Source organism: Mustela lutreola, chromosome 16 (genome assembly GCF_030435805.1).
Source record: "Mustela lutreola isolate mMusLut2 chromosome 16, mMusLut2.pri, whole genome shotgun sequence".
In the NCBI taxonomy this organism is placed as follows: Eukaryota; Metazoa; Chordata; class Mammalia; order Carnivora; family Mustelidae; genus Mustela; species Mustela lutreola.
Window position 1 is genome coordinate 44,918,394 of NC_081305.1, and position 17,428 is coordinate 44,935,821.

The 17,428-nt window shown below is 48.3% G+C and overlaps 1 protein-coding gene across 2 annotated transcripts in view; it reads left to right on the top strand.

Moving 5' to 3' along the window:
* Positions 1-17,428, top strand: part of RYR1 (ryanodine receptor 1) — a 108,096-nt gene that overhangs the window by 69,767 nt on the left and 20,901 nt on the right. For both annotated transcript variants that reach the window (XM_059152534.1, XM_059152535.1), the window contains 11 exons: positions 846-945; positions 1,235-1,314; positions 1,407-1,483; positions 2,045-2,118; positions 2,744-2,761; positions 3,870-3,950; positions 6,137-6,225; positions 6,319-6,447; positions 6,551-6,655; positions 8,776-8,857; positions 10,080-10,267. In XM_059152534.1, coding sequence (XP_059008517.1) covers positions 846-945; positions 1,235-1,314; positions 1,407-1,483; positions 2,045-2,118; positions 2,744-2,761; positions 3,870-3,950; positions 6,137-6,225; positions 6,319-6,447; positions 6,551-6,655; positions 8,776-8,857; positions 10,080-10,267 — 1,023 coding nt within the window. The remainder of the gene's footprint in view (positions 1-845; positions 946-1,234; positions 1,315-1,406; positions 1,484-2,044; positions 2,119-2,743; positions 2,762-3,869; positions 3,951-6,136; positions 6,226-6,318; positions 6,448-6,550; positions 6,656-8,775; positions 8,858-10,079; positions 10,268-17,428) is intronic.

Genomic DNA, 17,428 nt, shown 5'->3' on the forward strand with positions numbered 1-17,428 from the left:
TCAGTGGATTGGGGCCTCTGCCTTTGGCTCAGATCATGATCCCAGGACTCTGAGATTGAGCCCCACATCAGGCTCTCTGATCAGCAGGGAGCCTGCTTCTCCCTCTCTCGCTCTGCTTGCCTCTCTGCCTACTTGTGATCTCTGTCTGTCAAATAAATAAATAAGATCTTTAAAAAAAATAAAAAATAAAAGGAGTATGCCAGAGGAATAAAAGGGAAATGTGTTCCAGGAAGGGGGAACAGCATATGCAAAGACCAGGCAGTGAGAAAGAACTGATAAACATGAAGTTAACCCATCCATTCATCATTAATGTTTGCTGAAACATTTCCCTGAGTTTCTTAACGTTTTTGGTGCCTATGTCCCTTTTAATATCTACTGAAGCCTTTCTTAGAATCATCCTTTTGGTTTTTTTAAAAGATTTTATTTATTTATTTTGGGGGGCACGAGTCGGGGAGAAGGGCAGGGGGAGAGGGAGAAACAGACTCCCCGTTGAACGTACACCCTGATTAGGGGCTTGATCCCAGCACCCTGGGATCATGACCTGAGCCGAAGGCAGACACTTAACCAACTGAGCCACCCAGGCACCCCGACCTCCTAGAATGTGTCTTTGAATCCCTTGGGGGTCCATGGGCCTGGGTTAAGATTGCTCCATGTCTGGCCCCATGCTCTGAGGACAAGAGGCAAATGGTAGACTTCAGTGCCAGGGGACAGAGAGAGCTCACAATTAAAGGAATGAGCCAGCAGATATGGTTGGAGCAGGGAGCTGAGGGCTGAGGCTGTGAGGGGCAAAGGCTGGGCTACTGAGCCCAGACTCACTGGGTGCCACGGGCCTGGCTCTGCTGCAGGAGAAAGAGATGGAGAAACAGAGGCTGCTGTACCAGCAGGCGCGGCTGCACAACCGGGGAGCCGCCGAGATGGTGCTCCAGATGATCAGTGCCTGCAAAGGTGCCTTCCCGCAGGCACTCCTCCTGGGCACATGCAGCCCGTCCCCAGTCTCCCCCAGTCCCCCATTTCCTGGGGACCCCATGGCTCACTCTCCCACCCTGCCTGCCTGCGCCTCGCACCCCAGCCCTTGCACATCCCACTCACCTTGCAATTTCTTGCTCTTCCTTCACTATGGCACACGACCCCAGCCCCTTCTCCTGCATACCCTGGGATGGTTGTCTTCTGGTGGGTGGAGAACAGGGCTCCCAGACTGAGTGCGCTGTCTTTGCCCCACCCCCACCGGCTCCAGGAGAGACGGGCGCCATGGTGTCCTCCACCCTGAAGCTGGGCATCTCCATCCTAAACGGAGGCAATGCAGATGTGCAACAGGTAACAGGAGAAAGGACCTGGGAGGAAAGCACAGAGCTCTAGAAGCTCCCGTGTGACTCCCACTTTCCCTGATGCTCCCGCCCCCTCTGTAGAAAATGCTGGATTATCTGAAGGACAAGAAGGAAGTGGGCTTCTTCCAGAGTATCCAGGCGCTGATGCAAACATGCAGGTAGGGTCTAGCAGACCTCCCGTGGGTTAAACACCTTCGGTGTGGCTGAGACCCCGCCCCTGGTATCACCTCCAGGAACGCGGACCCACTCTAAGGTGTACTGGGAGGCGATTATCACAATAGTAAGAACAGACAGATGGAACCAGAAGCTTGTAGTGAATTCAGGGGGCATTCAGGCAGCAAGGAATCGGGGCTCTCTTCTGATAACCCCCATTCATGTGACTGCTACTGTCCACCTTTGTTCTCTTCTGTCCACTGACTTTTCCTCTCCACCCCCTGAAGCTTTTGCTAACTGAGGGTTTCTGTTTTCTCCTGATTCCAGCTTGTTGTACATATGTCATTCCAGCCCCACCTTACTTGACAGCGGCTGCCACATGTCTTCTCCCAGTTCTGTTTGTGCTTCTGTGCTTCCTCTTGATTTCAGCTCATGCATGCTTTACCGTGGCTCTCTGTCCAAACTGGGTGTGTGTGTGTGGGGGGGTAGGGGTTGCCTACGGGGCTCTGGAAGAGCGGGGCAGAGGCCTTAGCCCATCTGCCCCATCTTTCCTTTCTTTCTCCCAGCGTCCTGGATCTCAATGCTTTCGAGAGACAGAACAAGGCAGAGGGGCTGGGCATGGTGAACGAGGATGGAACTGGTGAGGCCCTCTCTTGGGCTTCCCTCTCCTGGGACGTCCTCTTCCTTCGGGATCGCCCCCTCGCCCACATTGCCCAGAGCTCCCTTCCTCCAAGACATCCCCCACCCTACGACCATTGCCAAGTCCCCCCCCCCCAGAGTGATCCCCAGTTGTGCCCCCACATTCCTCCAGGGTCTCCCTCCTCAGGGTCCCCACCCCTGGCTGTCCTTCCGTCCTGTGTTCTCCCCCTGCCTCCCATCACCACACCGACCGGACCCTCCACATGCACCAAGTCTCACCCCCCTGGTTGCTGTTCTCATTAATGCCCCTAATCCAGGTTAATTGAGTCTCCTCTTTGCCGTGTTGTGATGTGTCTAACTTTTCTGCCCTGATCCTCGCCTCCTGCCTCTCCACCTCTACTTGTCCATCTCTTTCTCTTCCCTCTTCTTTCTCTCCCTCTGCTTTTACCCCACCCCCACCCCATCTCCTACTCTGTCTCCTTATGGCTCTGATCCTCTGTGGTCGCTCCTCTCTCTGTGTTGATGTCTTCGTCCCTGACTGTGTCTGTGTCTGTCTCTCTGTCTCCTTCCTGTCTCTCTTTTGCCTTTTCTCCTGCTTCCTCCTCCCATCCTGTTGGCTGCCCCAGTCATCAATCGCCAGAACGGTAATTCCCCCAGCCCATTCCCCTTGCTATGCTACTGCATCCCTCCCTTCTAACCCCCCAACCGCCCCCTCCACCTGGGGGCTGAGGATCTGGGACATCCAGGGAGGGAGGAACCCTTCAGTGATGGCGTCATGCTCGCAGAAAGTCTTGAGCCGGAGACCAAGACTCGGGTCCCAGATTAGCCACTAACAACAACTGGAGACTGTGAACAAGTCTCTTACTTTCTATAAGCCTGCTCCCCCCTGTGTAAACAGATGCTAGAGAAGATGGCAAAGATCCCTTTCCAGCTAGACGCTCTCAGGCTTCTAGACCCAGATTCGCAGTCCCGGGGTGGGGTAATCCCCACTGCTGCGCACCCTGCTCTCTGCGCCCGCGACCCCAGATTGGTCAAGTCTGAAGTTCCCATTCGCCAACCAGATTGGTTGCCCCCAGCATCCACTCTGATTGGTGCGCGTGCCTCCTCTGCGCCTGCTCTGGTTGGCCCATTCCTGTCTAGCCTCCCTCTCTCTCTATCTATCTCTTTTCCCTCCCCTAGAGCCCGTGGTGATTGGCTTCTTTCAGATGCCCATTCGGATTGGCCTATGTTTACACACCTCTGCCCTGCATCTCCTGGATTGGCTGCTTTCAAGGCATCTGAGCCAATTGGCTGGCTTTCGATCCCACTCCCTGTCCAATCCCCTCCTGCTTAGAGCCTTTGCTTGAAAGTGACTCCAATCCCCATAATCCATTAACCCTACCTACTCCAGGCCCTGGATGGGGCCAAGGGAGATACCAGCTGCCTGAACCTCTGCTGGGTGGGCAGACATTCCTGACGTCATACAAGTGGTGATGTCAGAGGGACAGTGATGTTTAGAAAGAAGCTTGAGGCCCCAGCTTCATGACACAGGGCCCCTCTGGTCTTCATCTGCTGATGACTCTGAAGCCGGGTCTCCCTGGTGTCATGGAAGCCGGTGACCCTCACAGACTCTTTGAAGTGGCAGCTGCTCCTCCCTACGTAGCTTTGTGCATGTGTGTGGAGTGTACAAGGGCCGTGTGCATGCAAATGCTCGGTCCTGCCATCTCTGACCCCCTTCTGGGCCCTGTCCCCCTCTTCTCCCCCTCACCCCAGGAGAGAAGGTCATGGCAGATGACGAATTCACCCAAGACCTGTTCCGATTCCTACAACTGCTCTGTGAGGGGCACAACAATGGTGAGGAGGAGGGGTGGGTGGAAGGGTGAGTGGAAAGGAGGCCAAGGTTTGGGGTCAGTCTACAAGGGTTGCCCAAGTTCGTCTCCTGGCCCCTCACCCCTTATGGATGGTGGCCTCACCAGCCATCCTTGACCTGATTGTCCATCCTTCGTTTTCAGCCATTATCAAGCCCTGTCCTCCCACCTTCCTAAATCCCTCCTCAAATTTCTGCAATCTGGCCACTTTGCTTCACTTGCACCTCCTCTAGCCAGTCCAGATTCCCCAAAACCAGGTTGTCCCCAAATCACTGTGAGCACCAGATGAATGCCTCGCCACATGTCGTGTTCCCCTACAGGGTAGGGGGCCAAAGTTTTGTAAATGTGGTGGATTTCTGTGCTTGGGTTGAATTTGTTAGAATCACTTCTTAATTTTGCTTATAAAATACTTTGCCAGGCTGAAGTCCTTACAGATTCTTTCCGAACTCAAACAAGTTTTCCCAACTTTCATCCTGGCACACAGTTTCAGCAGATCAAGGATAATACAGCAAGCTAAGGAAATGCATCACTAACGAGAACATATAATCCTGTGTGGCCCACGTCGCTCACAACATTAAAAGGACAGTCAGAATTCTGTATGACAAACATTCTACCCAAGGCTGTTTCCTCTAACAAGTATGCACAGTGTCAAGGTTGTGGTTATAACACATAGCAGGGGATTATGAAACCACAGACTGCCCAGAAACTACCTTTATCACAGCAGTGGGAGTAATCACAAATCTAACTTCCACAGAACCTGCACCCCATTTGGCTGGTGTTCACTACAGTGAACCCACTTGTAAATTTCTTTACTTTTCATTCTCTGTTCAATGGTGGGTAAGGCATGGTCCATGGCTTTCCATTCTCAAAAGCTCTTATCTCCACAACTTATTGATCTTCAAGGTTTATGTAATACTGTTGAGCCATGGGACAAGGATTTTCTCTCTTTAACTGTAATTAAGGTGGAATCCGTCTTTGGGGTTTTATTTTTATTTTTTTAAAAGATTTTATTTATTTGACAGAGGGAGAAAGGTCACAAGTAGGCAGAGAACCAGGCAGAGGTGGTGGTGGGTGGGGGGGAGCAGGCTCCCCTCCGAGCAGAGAGCCTGATGCAGGCCTCCATCCCAGGACTCTGAGATCATGACCTGAGCCGAAGGCGAGGCTTAACCTACTGAGCCACCCAGGCACCCAGTCTTTGGGGTTTTAAATGAATTTTATTCCCTGGATCTCTGATTTCTTGGAAACAAATATGTTCTAACAGGTGGAATTCCTCTCTCCTACCAAATTTGCAATCCAGTCCTCTGCATGAAGTTGTGGGTTCATTAGCCAGCCCAATCAAATAAATATTTGAGGGGGACCTGGGTGGCTCAGTGGGTTAAGCCTTTGCCTTCGGCTCAGGTCACGATCTCAGGGTCCTGGGATAGAGCCCTACATCGGGCTCTCTGCTCAGCGGGGAGCCTGCTTCCGTCTTCCTGCCTGCCTCTCTGCTTACTTGTGATCTCTGTCAAGTAAATAAATCTTTAAAAAACACAAATAAATATTTGAAATAGCTTTCAAATCCCAGATGCTTTGCATGTCTTGACTATTCGGTACCATTCAAAATAGGCAAAAGGTTTCTCTAATATATATGTCTGTGGCCATGTTCTCAGTTGACAGATCTCTTTACAGGAGAGGGAAGCTGTAAATGTACCCATTTAGGCATAGTAAATGCTCAATAAACTTGTAGTACCGAAGAATAAGTGGCTGATCTTCATCTTACATTAGCATATGGCATATGCTCAATAAGTACTTGTTGGATAAATGAATGAATAAATAACCAATCTTCCATCTCCCCCATTACATAGTAGGCATTCAATAAAAATTTTTGGAAACCAGTGGAAGACTAAATCTCCATATTCCCGTGATACACTGTATGTGCTCAAGAAACATATTTTGGGGGAATAAAATGAAGAAATGAACCTCTACCATATCTGGCATCTAGTAGGCCCTCGATAAATGGTTACTACCTAAATGAATAAATGACCCTCACCTTCCTCTGACACACAGTAGGTAGTCGATAAAGACTAAATAAACTAACGATGATTATATACCTTTGGCATACAACAGGCACTCAATAAACACTGATTACACACAGTAGACTCCCAATGAATGTGTGACTTTTTATCTCCCTAGATTTCCAGAACTACCTACGGACACAAACGGGGAACACGACCACTATTAACATTATCATCTGCACAGTGGACTACCTCCTGAGGCTGCAGGTGAGGCCAGGAGGCCGTCCAGGTGCGACCTAGCTCGCGGACTGCGGGGTCCACGAGTTGGCCAGCACCCCTTCACATCCCATTGGCCCCCAGGAGTCCATCAGCGACTTCTACTGGTACTACTCTGGCAAAGATGTCATTGAGGAGCAGGGCAAGAGGAACTTTTCAAAGGCCATGTCGGTCGCTAAACAGGTGTTCAACAGCCTCACGGAGTACATCCAGGTAGGGCCTGCCCGCTGGTGGGAGGTGAAATGCCCCTCCCCCCTCACTCCCGCTGGACCCCGCCCCCTGCCCGGTGCTCACTGCAGCCCTCTGCAACCCCCAGGGCCCCTGCACCGGGAACCAGCAGAGCCTGGCACATAGCCGCCTCTGGGATGCTGTGGTGGGATTCCTGCACGTGTTTGCCCACATGATGATGAAGCTCGCTCAGGTTTGGGCCCCTCTCTTCTTCATCCAGCTGTTGCCGGGCATCCCCCCAAGTGGCCCATTTCCAAGTCAGTTTCACACCCTAGCCTCCTGGCATGTTCCAGACACGTTCCCTCCGGGTGGCCCAATCCATCCGCCTCCTGGATGGGCTCTCTGCATGACCTCATGTTCCCCACTGTCACCACCAGTAGGCTGGTCTCCCACCCACACTTCCACTGGTCTGATGTGTAGGCCCCGCCCCCTCCAGTCGGAGATCCTCTATGATTGGTTGGTGTTCTTTTCTCTCCGAAGAGCTTCTCTCAGATTCTGACACCCGGGGGGATAGAAAGGCCTCCGCTTTCTAAGTCAGGGATTGGGACTGAAGGAGGGCTTTGTTTCTTTATTCTGCCTGCGGCAGATGACGCCTATCTCGGGCACCCATGATGTAAGGCCCCTGTCGAGCCCTTTTCCCATTTCTAGAATCCTGTGCTCCCCTTACCCTACCAGCCCCCTCCGCTTTGCAGCCTGGTCAGTGTCTCGTGAACACCTTGTCTGTTGGCTCTGTTTCTGTCTGGTAAACATATTCAAGCTGCACCATCTCCATCCCGAACGTCATAAATGCCCCAGCTTCCCAGCAGATGGCACTGTTCTCTACACTGTATTCTCATTTCCCAGCCGGAAGCGTCTGGAGGGAGGGGAGGCTTGATCTAGTTATTCAAAGAGGCCACCGGGGCTGGCAGAAATCCTGTCTGTTGTCATCAGACTTTTTGAAAGGAGTTGAACTTGGGATGCAATTCCTCACTGTAAGTGCAGCCGCAGTTGTGTCGTTGGCGTGATGTTAAAAGTCTAGAGAATATCGGTGTTTTAGTGTAGAGTTCCAGACCCCGGGGTGTTAATTCATTAACCAAGGACTAGGGCTAGGTCACATGCGCTGGAAATCCAATGCAAAGTAGTGGCTTAAGGCGGGAAAAAGAATTCATCAGTTCACATCAGAGATCCAGGGCCTAGAGTGATGTCAGCAGAAAGGTCTGTCTTCTCTCTGGCTTCAGTCTCAAGCAGGCTCTCACACTGTCTGGAAAAACGATGCCCCAGGGTTCTATGCACCCCTGTAACTGCTCCAGAGCGCAGAGCACCCCTTTTCTATGAAAGCTCCTACTTGCAGTTCTCTCTGATTGGACTATTGGGTCACATGCTCATCCCTGAGCCAGTCACCGTGGCCAGGGGAAAGAGAGCTCTGATTGGCCAGATCTGGCCATATACCCGGCCCTGAAACCAGGAAAGCCGGGTTTAGCCCCACTTGATCTGAGAGTGCAGTTGTCCTGCGAAGCAGGGTGTTGGGTCAGACATCACCCGCAGACACATACCACAGGCTCCCATCCACATTAGGATCTTGAGATTCTGGTATGTTGGGATCTTAGAGTCAGAAGGCCGAGCTTTGGAACTGTGTTAGAATCAGGAACTTGAGAAGGAGCCTGGAATAGGGGAGCCTCACCTGCCATTTATCCAGTATCCTTCCCCCTCCTCTGCTGTACCCCCCCCTCCTCTGCTGTATTAGGTAGAACCAGATGAGATGACCACTCGGTGGGTCAAAAATGCTCACATATTGCCAGTTTTATGTAGCTGAACTTGGTACAAATAGGGACCATGAGACAGAACTCTGACCGTGAAGGAAGCTTATGTAGGACTTACATGAGGCACTGTGACAGGACAGGCAGTGTACCCCTACCTTCTCCCCAGATTGTTCACCAAAAGGCACGTGGCTGAGTCCTCCCGCCTTTCTCCTGAACCCAGCACCTCGCTTTTTCCATCGCACATTCATTCAACAAACATATATCAAGCACCCTTCCATACACCCCAAGCTTCTGCCTTCCCAGTGCCCTTTGGCTGCCAGCTCTTGGCCCCACATGTCACCTGTCAAGACTGCTTCCCCCAGAGTGCCTGCCCCACCCCCACAATCTTGTCTCTCTGCCCCTTCCCCTGCTTCCGAGGAACATGTCTGGACTCGGGTCCCCTCGGAGGTAAGAGGGGAGTGAGAAGGGGTCTTAGGCCCTGCAGGGTGGGTCAAGAGGGGTGGAAGCAGCTGGAAGTGGGGTAGGCATCTCTGCAGAGACCAGTCATCACATAACTGGGGTCTGGGGTCTCTAGGACTCCAGCCAGATCGAGCTGCTGAAGGAGCTGCTAGATCTCCAGAAGGACATGGTGGTGATGTTGCTGTCGCTACTAGAAGGTAAACCCCCAGCAGGTGGGGGTCTGGGGAGGGAACAAAGGGACCGACAAGCAGGGAATGGCCCTCTGAGACCCCAGAGACCCTAATCTTCAACTTCATCTGACATCGTGTCAAGGTCAAATGGGTTGGTGAAGGAGTCCCAGTAACGAGCTCAGCAAACACGTGCTGAGCACTCATATGCTAGGCCATGGCTGTATGTGTCTTAGATCACTGACTCCCCAAAGAAATCTCAATAAGGTGGATGGCCCTGATGCTTTTTAAAGTTTACGTAACTCATAGTTATTTATGTGTTTCCTTGTCAAATGTCTCAATTAGCTTTTGCTACCTAATGAATGTCCTCAAAACTTAGTGACTTAAAATGACCATAATTTATTGCTAATTAATAAAACAATATGGGGTGCCTGGGTGGCTCAGTCAGCGAAGCATCCAGCTCTTGAGTTTGGCCCAGGTCATGATCTCAGGGTCATGAGATCGAGCCTGGCATCAGGTTCCTCACTTAGCGGGGAGTCTGCTGGAGATTCTCTCTCTCCCTCTCCTCCTCCTCCCGAATAAAGCAATAAATATTAAAAAAAATAAAATCTATATAAATAAATAAAAGTGAAAGGTATAAGAAGAAGCTGGAGCCAGTGGGATCCCACTTTACCACAGTCTCCACTCCTCCCTACTGTCTTATCTTTGGCCCTACCTCACTCCACTCTGGACCTGCTTGGCCTCAGAGGACTAGTGGAAGGCTTCGGTGTGTGAGCTCTGAGGTCATGAAGCTCTGGCTTCAAAGCCTCCTCACCCACTTGCAGGCTGGCATGTTGGGATCTTAGAGTGTGGATTCTGGTATGTTGGGATCCTGAGCATGTGATTTTCTTTGAGTCCCAGCCTCTTTCCTCCATACAAATGTATAGTAACACCCCTCCTCTAGAAGGATGAGAGCATGCCAACCCAGCACTGGGCATGGCATCTGGGACCTGCTGGTAGCTTCTGGCATTGGTATCTCTCTTGGTGACTCCCCCCAGCTGTCAGGGAGGGACCGACAAGGTTCTCACACGACACTGATGCAGGTCAGGAAATGAGCCGTGCCCTCCGGGGGAGGTGTGGGCGCTGGCCGGGGACACTTCCACCAACATCATGCCTGGAGCCTGGTGGCTCCCGAGCTGGGGAAGGAGGCCAGGTGGTAGGGGTCCAGAAAGCAGGCTGCCCCAGGCCACACTGACCGGTTCCTTGCCCACAGGGAATGTGGTGAACGGCATGATTGCCCGGCAGATGGTGGACATGCTTGTGGAATCCTCATCCAACGTGGAGATGATCCTCAAGTTCTTCGACATGTTCCTGAAACTCAAGGACATCGTGGGCTCGGAGGCCTTCCAGGACTATGTTACGGATCCCCGTGGCCTCATCTCCAAGAAGGACTTCCAGAAGGTGGGTGCTAGAAGTCAGGTGAATGGGGTGCCAAGTGGCAAGAGATGTCCCTCTGAGCCTCAGTTTCTTTACCTGTAAAATGGGGAGAACACCGTCTTTGGGGTTGTTTTGAAGGCAAAGTGCATGAACACTGATGAGAACCTTTATTTCTGTTATCATTATTCCTAGTCATAATTTTATCATCATTATCGATCACGGTCATTCCATTGAGAAACGTTTGTTGGATTTCTTCTCCATACTGGGGCCACTGCTGGTACCACGGACACAGCAATAACCGAGACAGATACGGCTCTGCCTTCATGGAGCTTATAGTCTGATGGGGAGGCAGTCACTAATGACCATTACAGGTCAAATAACGAGGTTTTTAGGAGGGAAGTGAAGGAAGCAGCCTATCCAGGAGCCCCCTCATCTGTCTGTCAGTCCTCCCACCCCAGCTCTCCCCTCTCTCCCTATGGAACTCCAGTTATGTCACTCAGCCTCTCTGAGACTCAGTTTCCTCCTCTGTGACACGGGACTAGGATAGTGACATTCACTGTCTCACAAGACCTCTGCGAGGCAGACAGCGTGTGGGCCGTTCCTGGAACACAGGGGCACTCAAGACATGCTCCCTACTATTATTCCTGCCAGATCTTTCCCCTCACCCTTCTGCTAACTGTTTCTTTGGAAATAACTTCTGACCTACAGAGAAGCCGCAGGAACAATACATAGACTTTCTGATCACCTTTTCACCCCGACCGCCCAAATGCTCACATTTACCACATTTGCTCTCTCATGATTCTGCTTTTCTTCTACATACTTCAGTGTGTATCTCCTGAGAACAAGTTCTTTCTCTCTCATAACCCCAGAACAATTATGCAAATCAAGAAATTAGCATCAGTATGACTCAGCTAGCTACAGACCTTAACTCAGTTCTCACTCAGTGAAGAAATTGTTTTTCCTGCGGAGGAGGCAGTCCAGCGGTCAGGGACCACGTTTAGACATCCTGTCTCTTTGGCCTCCATCAATCCCGCACCCTTCCTCAGTCTATCCTTGTCCTTCATGACCTTGACATTTTTGAAGAATGGAGAGCGGTTTTTTAGAGAATGTTTCTGCCCTTGTCTTTCATGACCTTGACATTTATGAAGAATAGAGATCGGTTTTTTAGAGAATGTTCCAGAATGTGGGTTTGCCTGAGATTTTCCCCATGAGTCAATTCAGGTTGGACCTTTAGGCAGGAATGCAGTAGAAGTAATATGTCCTCACTGCATTCTGTCTGGGGGTTCTTCCTATCGCTATTGGCTTTAGCTTGGCTTGCTCGGTTCAGGAGGCATTTACCAGGGTCTCCGCTGCACGGGTAACATCATTCCCTCTCACCCTCTAGGGTTAGCATCCGTTGGTGATTCTTCCTGAAATGGGAATTACTGTGGTAGTTGACAAATGGTGGTGGTTTGTTTTTTTCTTTTTTATTATTTTTAAAAATTTTTTTAACTTTTTTTTTTGCGGGGGGGAGGTGGTAGGGGCCAAGGAAGAGAGAGAATCCCAAGTCAACTTCACACCAAGTGCAGAACCCGACATGGGGCTCGATCTCATGACCCTGAGATCATGACCTCAGTGGAAATCAAGAGTCCTACACTTAACCGTCTGAGCCATCCAGGTGCGCCAACATATGTGGGTTTCCTAACCTCACCATATCCTTTCCCTTTATTAGGTACCATTTTGCTGTACTTGTCCATCCATTTATTTTTATGTATCAGCGTAGTCGTTCTTACTTTAAGCTAGGGCTAGCCCCTTTAATAAACATTAAAAAAAAATTTTAAACATTCAGGGTCTGCTCAGTTAAAAAGTATCCTCAGTGTCCCCAGCCTCCCAGGTGTCCTGAGAGCCTCCCTGTGTCTCTCCCCCTTCTCAGCCATGCCTTCCAAGGACTGTCAACCTCCACTCACTCCTTTCTCGCCTCCCACCCCCTTTCTGACTCAGGGCTTGCTGGCTTCGGTCCCTGTCACTCTTCTGAAACTACCCTGACCAAGATGGTCAGTGACGTCTTCACCCCAGTGACCTCTACACCCTGAATCTCTCCTCTGTTATCTTTGTGGCATTGGCCACTGTCGGCCATTTCCTCCCCTCCACAATATGTGCTTCCCTGTGCATCTGGGCTGTGCACTTGTGAGAGCCCTGCCTTCCCTGTCAGTCTCCCCGTCGCTTCACTCCTTGCTGTCCCCGAGCCGTCCACCTTCCAGAAGAGCTGATAGTTACCAAGGTCTCTCTCTGTGCGAGGTCCCTGTATGTAAATGGATTAGGTCACATAGTCCTTAAACCAACCCTAAGTGGTAAGGACTATTTTTTATTCTCTCTCTCTTTTTAAAATATTTTATTAATTTATTTGTCAGAGAGAGAGGGCACATGTGTGCATAAGCAGGGGGAGCAGCCAGCAGAGGGAGAAGCAGGCTGCCCACGGAACAGGGAGCCTGATGCAGGACTCAACCCCAAGACCCCAGGATCATGACCCGAACTGAACGCAGATGCTTAAGTCACTGAGCCACCCAGGTGCCTCTGTTTTTTATTCTCATTGACAGAAGTGGAAACTGAGGCACAGGGAGGTGAAGTGCCATGCTCAGGGTCACACAGCTAATAAGCAACAAAGCTGGGATTAGAACTCAGGCAGTCTGGCTCCAGAGTGTACCGCCTCCAGACTCAACCATTACTCTAGTTCAATAAATAGTGTCCTTTCCCTCAGCATCAGGCCCTGGCTGGAAGTCCCAGCCCTACTCTCTGAGCCTGACAGTTTTAAGGAGAGAATCTCAGCCAGGGAACCAAAAATCACCATGTAAGAACTAAAATACACCTCATTCATAACTTTGAAGTGATTCTTCTCAGAAAAGGAAAGCGTCAACAAAGTGAAAAAGCCATTTATGGAATAAGAGAAAATATTTGCAAACCATAGATATGGTAAGGGGCTAATATGGCAAGAAACTTACATAACTCAATAGCAAAAACAACAACAAAAAAAACCCCACAAAAACAAACCAAGTAACCTAATTTTTAATGGGCAGAGGTTCTGAATAGATATTTTTCGGAAGACATACAAGTAGCCAACAGGCACATGACGAGGTAGGTCCTCAAGGGGGCACCTGGGTGGCTCCATCGGGCAAGTGTCCAAATCTTGATCTCCACTCAGGTCTCGATCTCAGGGTCATGAGTCCGAGCCCCACGTTGTGTTCCGCACTGGATATGGAGCCTCCTTAAAAAATAAGTAAATACAAGGTGCTCCACATCGGTTGTCATCAGAGAAAATGCAAATCATACCCACAATGAGATAACACCACATACCTGTGAGGATGCCTATTATGAAAAAGGCAAGAGATAGCAAGTGTGGGTGAAGAGAAAGAAAAAGGAGCCCTTGTGCACCATTGGTGGGAATGTGAAATGGTGTGGCCACTAAGGAAAAACCACATTTTTTCCTTAAAAATTTAAATTAAATTAGAACTAGGAAATGAAATTAAAAATATAACTGCTGTCAGACCCAGCAGTGCTGTATCAGGGTATATATCCAAAGGAAACCAAACCATTGTTTCAAGGAGATATCTGTGCTGCCGTGTTCATTACAGCTATTATTCACAATAGCTGAGGTATGGAACTAACCTAGGAATGTGGTATGTAATGGACTGTTATTCTGCCTTTTAAAAAAAGAAGGAAACCTTGTCATTTGCAACAACATGGCTGAACCAGGAGGGCATTATGCTAAGTGAAATATGCCAGAAATAGAAAGACAAATAGTTCATGGCCTCACTTACATGTGAAATCTTTAAAAAAAAAAAAAAAAGAAACAAAAAACAAAAACAGAAACTGAACTGGTAGAAACAGAATAGAAAAGTAAGTGATGTAAAGGGCTCAGCCGTGGAGGAAATAGGGAGAGGTTGGTAAATGCGTACGAACGTTGAGTTATGAATTTAAGGGGTGCCTGGGTGGCTCAGTGGGTTAAGCCTCTGCCTTTGGCTCAGGTCGTGATCTCAGGGTCCTGGGATCAAGCCCCACATCGCGCTCTCTGCTTGGCAGGGAGCCTACTTTCCCCCCCTCTCTGCCTGCCTCTCTGCCTACTTGTGATCTGTCTGTCAAATAAATAAATAAAATCTTTTTTAAAGAAAAGGGTGAATTTAGAAAATGAAATGGGTAAAGATCCCTCCTGACCAGAGCTTCACACACATGGTTTGATGTCATTTACACAACATTTTGTAGGTCAGTATCTCTGTGTCACAGAGTTATGATCTATAATCTTGTAATTTGAACTGCAAAAATGTAACAATGTATGAAGTGGGAAGTCTCACTCCCACTGTTTTCTCAGCCTACTTCCCTCCTCCCCCGACCTCCCCCGCTGCTGTGAGTAACATTAGTTTCCTTTGTATCCTTGCATCTTTTTTTTTCTTTCAGATTTTGTTATTTTCCTCCTTTCTTGCATAATTGGCAGTGAACTACATACATTGGTCCATATCACTTAATAATATATTCTGGAGATCAGAGAGAGACCTCATTCTTTCTGTACAGATGCCCAGTATTCCATTTTATGTATATATTATGGTTTCTTTGATGATTCTTTGTTGACAGACACTTGCTTCTCTCCTAGTCTTTTGCTTTTACAACTCGTGGACAGTTGTGCAAGTTGTGCACTGTACAAAGATACAGTTGGTAGCACAGATACTGTATATTTCTACTGCAAATTTCCAGTGGGTGGGAGTAAGTGTACTGAGGAAGGCTTCTTTTGGACTACTAGCAATTCCGGCTACAACAAATACCCTTGTACATAATGTCATTCTTTATGTGCAGTTACATCTAAGAATATACTTCTAAAAGCAGGATATCTGGATTAAAGAGTAAATTCATTTGTCATTTGGGCAAATTTTGCCCTCTGTTTTTCCCTCTCATTAGTAACCTATGAGAGTGCCTCTTTCCCCACAGCCTCGCCACCAGACCGCATTGTCAAATATTTGGACTTTTGCCAATCTGATAGGTGAAAAACAATATTGCTGTGCAGTTTAAGTCATACCTCCTGGTGTGAGTGCAGTGAAGCATCTTTTTCTGTTCTTTCTTTTGTATTGCCTATCCAGTGAACTGACTGTGTCCTTGGCTTATATTCTTTCTTTCTTATTTTTCTCCTTGAGTTCTAGAGCTCTTTATATATTAGGCTGATTATAACTTTGTTAGTTATAGGAGTTGCACCTGTATTTCCTAGTTCATCATTTATCTTTTGACTTCGCTTATGGTGTTATTATATATATATTTGGCTATGTGGAATACTTTGATTCTCATGTAGAAAGTCACTTAAAATATCTTATTAATTTGGGGGGCACCTGGGCGGCTCAGTGGGTTAGAGCCTCTGCCTTCGGCTTAGGTCATGATCCCAGGGTCCTGGGATCGAGCCCCGCACCGGGCTCTTTGCTCAGCGAGAAGGCTGCCTGCCTGCCTCTCTGCCTACTTCGAAAAATAAGTAAAATCTTTAAAAAATATATCTTAATAATTTTTAATGAAATAAGACAAGAATAAATTCTTCTTGTAAAGAAACTCAGAACTTACCACTGTGGTCGAGGTCACTTTTGGCTCCCACCCCCAACCCTGTTGTCATCCCACCTTTCCAAAAACTGCCATTGACAGCCACTCTGGTGTGCTTCTCTCCAGATGTTTATTTTTAAATTTATGTTTGTCCATTTTAAAAGTATAGCATTGTTGTCTGGTTTCCCAAGTCCTTTATGGTTGACAGATTTCACACTTTGCAAGGCATGTCTTCATTGATAAGTAAGTACTTTGCAGATTCTAAAACACCTATTACAGTGTAGAAAGCCCTTTCTGGTGGCTGAAGACACATTTCAGGCTACTAACTTATTCTTGGTCAGTACTGTTTTGGGTTTTTTTTCCTATTATTATTTTTTTAATAGTCTGTAAATATTTGGGGGTATATCTCATAAGTTCATCCATTTAAAATGTACAACTCAATTTTTTTTGGCATATTCACAGAATTGTGCAACCATAACTACATCTAATTTTAGAACATTGTAGTCACCCCAAAAGAGAAACCCTGTACCCTTTAGCAGTCACTTCCCATTTCCCCCACCCAGGCCCCTGTCAAAGGCTAATCTACTTTCTGTCTCTATAGATTTGCTTATTCTGGACACTTCGTATAAATGGAATTGTATAATAGATCGTCCTAAAAGACTTTTCTTTTGGGGCACTGGGTGGCTTAGTTGGTTGGGCATCTGCCTTCAGCTCAGGTCATGATCTCAAGGGTCCTGGGATAGGCTCCTGCGTTGGTCTCCCTGCTCAGGAGGAAGTCTGTTTCTCCCTCTGCTCCTCCCCCTGCTTGTGCGCAATTAAATGGATAAAATTAAAAAAAAAAAACCTTTTATTTTGTAAGGATACTTACTTTTCCTTTTATAATAACAAACCGTAATGTCATTATCATTCTTAACCAAAAAGGGAATAAAAAATGAAACAAAAAATATCCACAATTCTTTAAATCATCAAATATCTAGTCATTGTTCACATTTCCAAATCTCATAAATGTCACATATACCTTAAGAAATGTTTTCTGGGGGCACCTGCATGGCTCAGTTGATTAAGCAGCTGACTCTTGCCTTCAGCTCAGGTTATGATCTCAGGGTCTTGGGGTGGAGCCCTATGTTGGGCTGGGCTCAGCATGGAGTTGGCTTGTCCCTCTCCCTCTGCTCTTCCCCCCAACATACTCTTGCTCTCATGAATAAATAAAATCTTTAAAATAAATAAATCCTGGGGCGCCTGGGTGGCTCAGTGGGTTAAAGCCTCTGCCTTTGGCTCAGGTCATGATCCCAGGGTCTTGGGATCGAGCCCTGCATCGGGCTCTCTGCTCAGCGGGAAGCCTGCTTCCCCCTCTCTCTGCCTGCCTCTCCGCCTACTTGTGATCTCTCTCTCTGTCAAATAAATAAATCTTTTTTTTAAAGATTTTTATTTATTTAACGATCTGCTAGGGACCCAGGTGTTTGGCGCTACAGAGGAGTACTCTCTGATAGAAATACAATGTGAGCAGGGCACCTGGCTGGCTCAGTTGGTAGAACATGCAGCTCCTGATCTCAGGGTCATGAGTTTGAGCTCCATGGTGGGAGTAAAGTTTCCTTAAAAAAAAGTTAGTAATGCAAGGGTGCCTGGGTGGCTCAGTTGTTA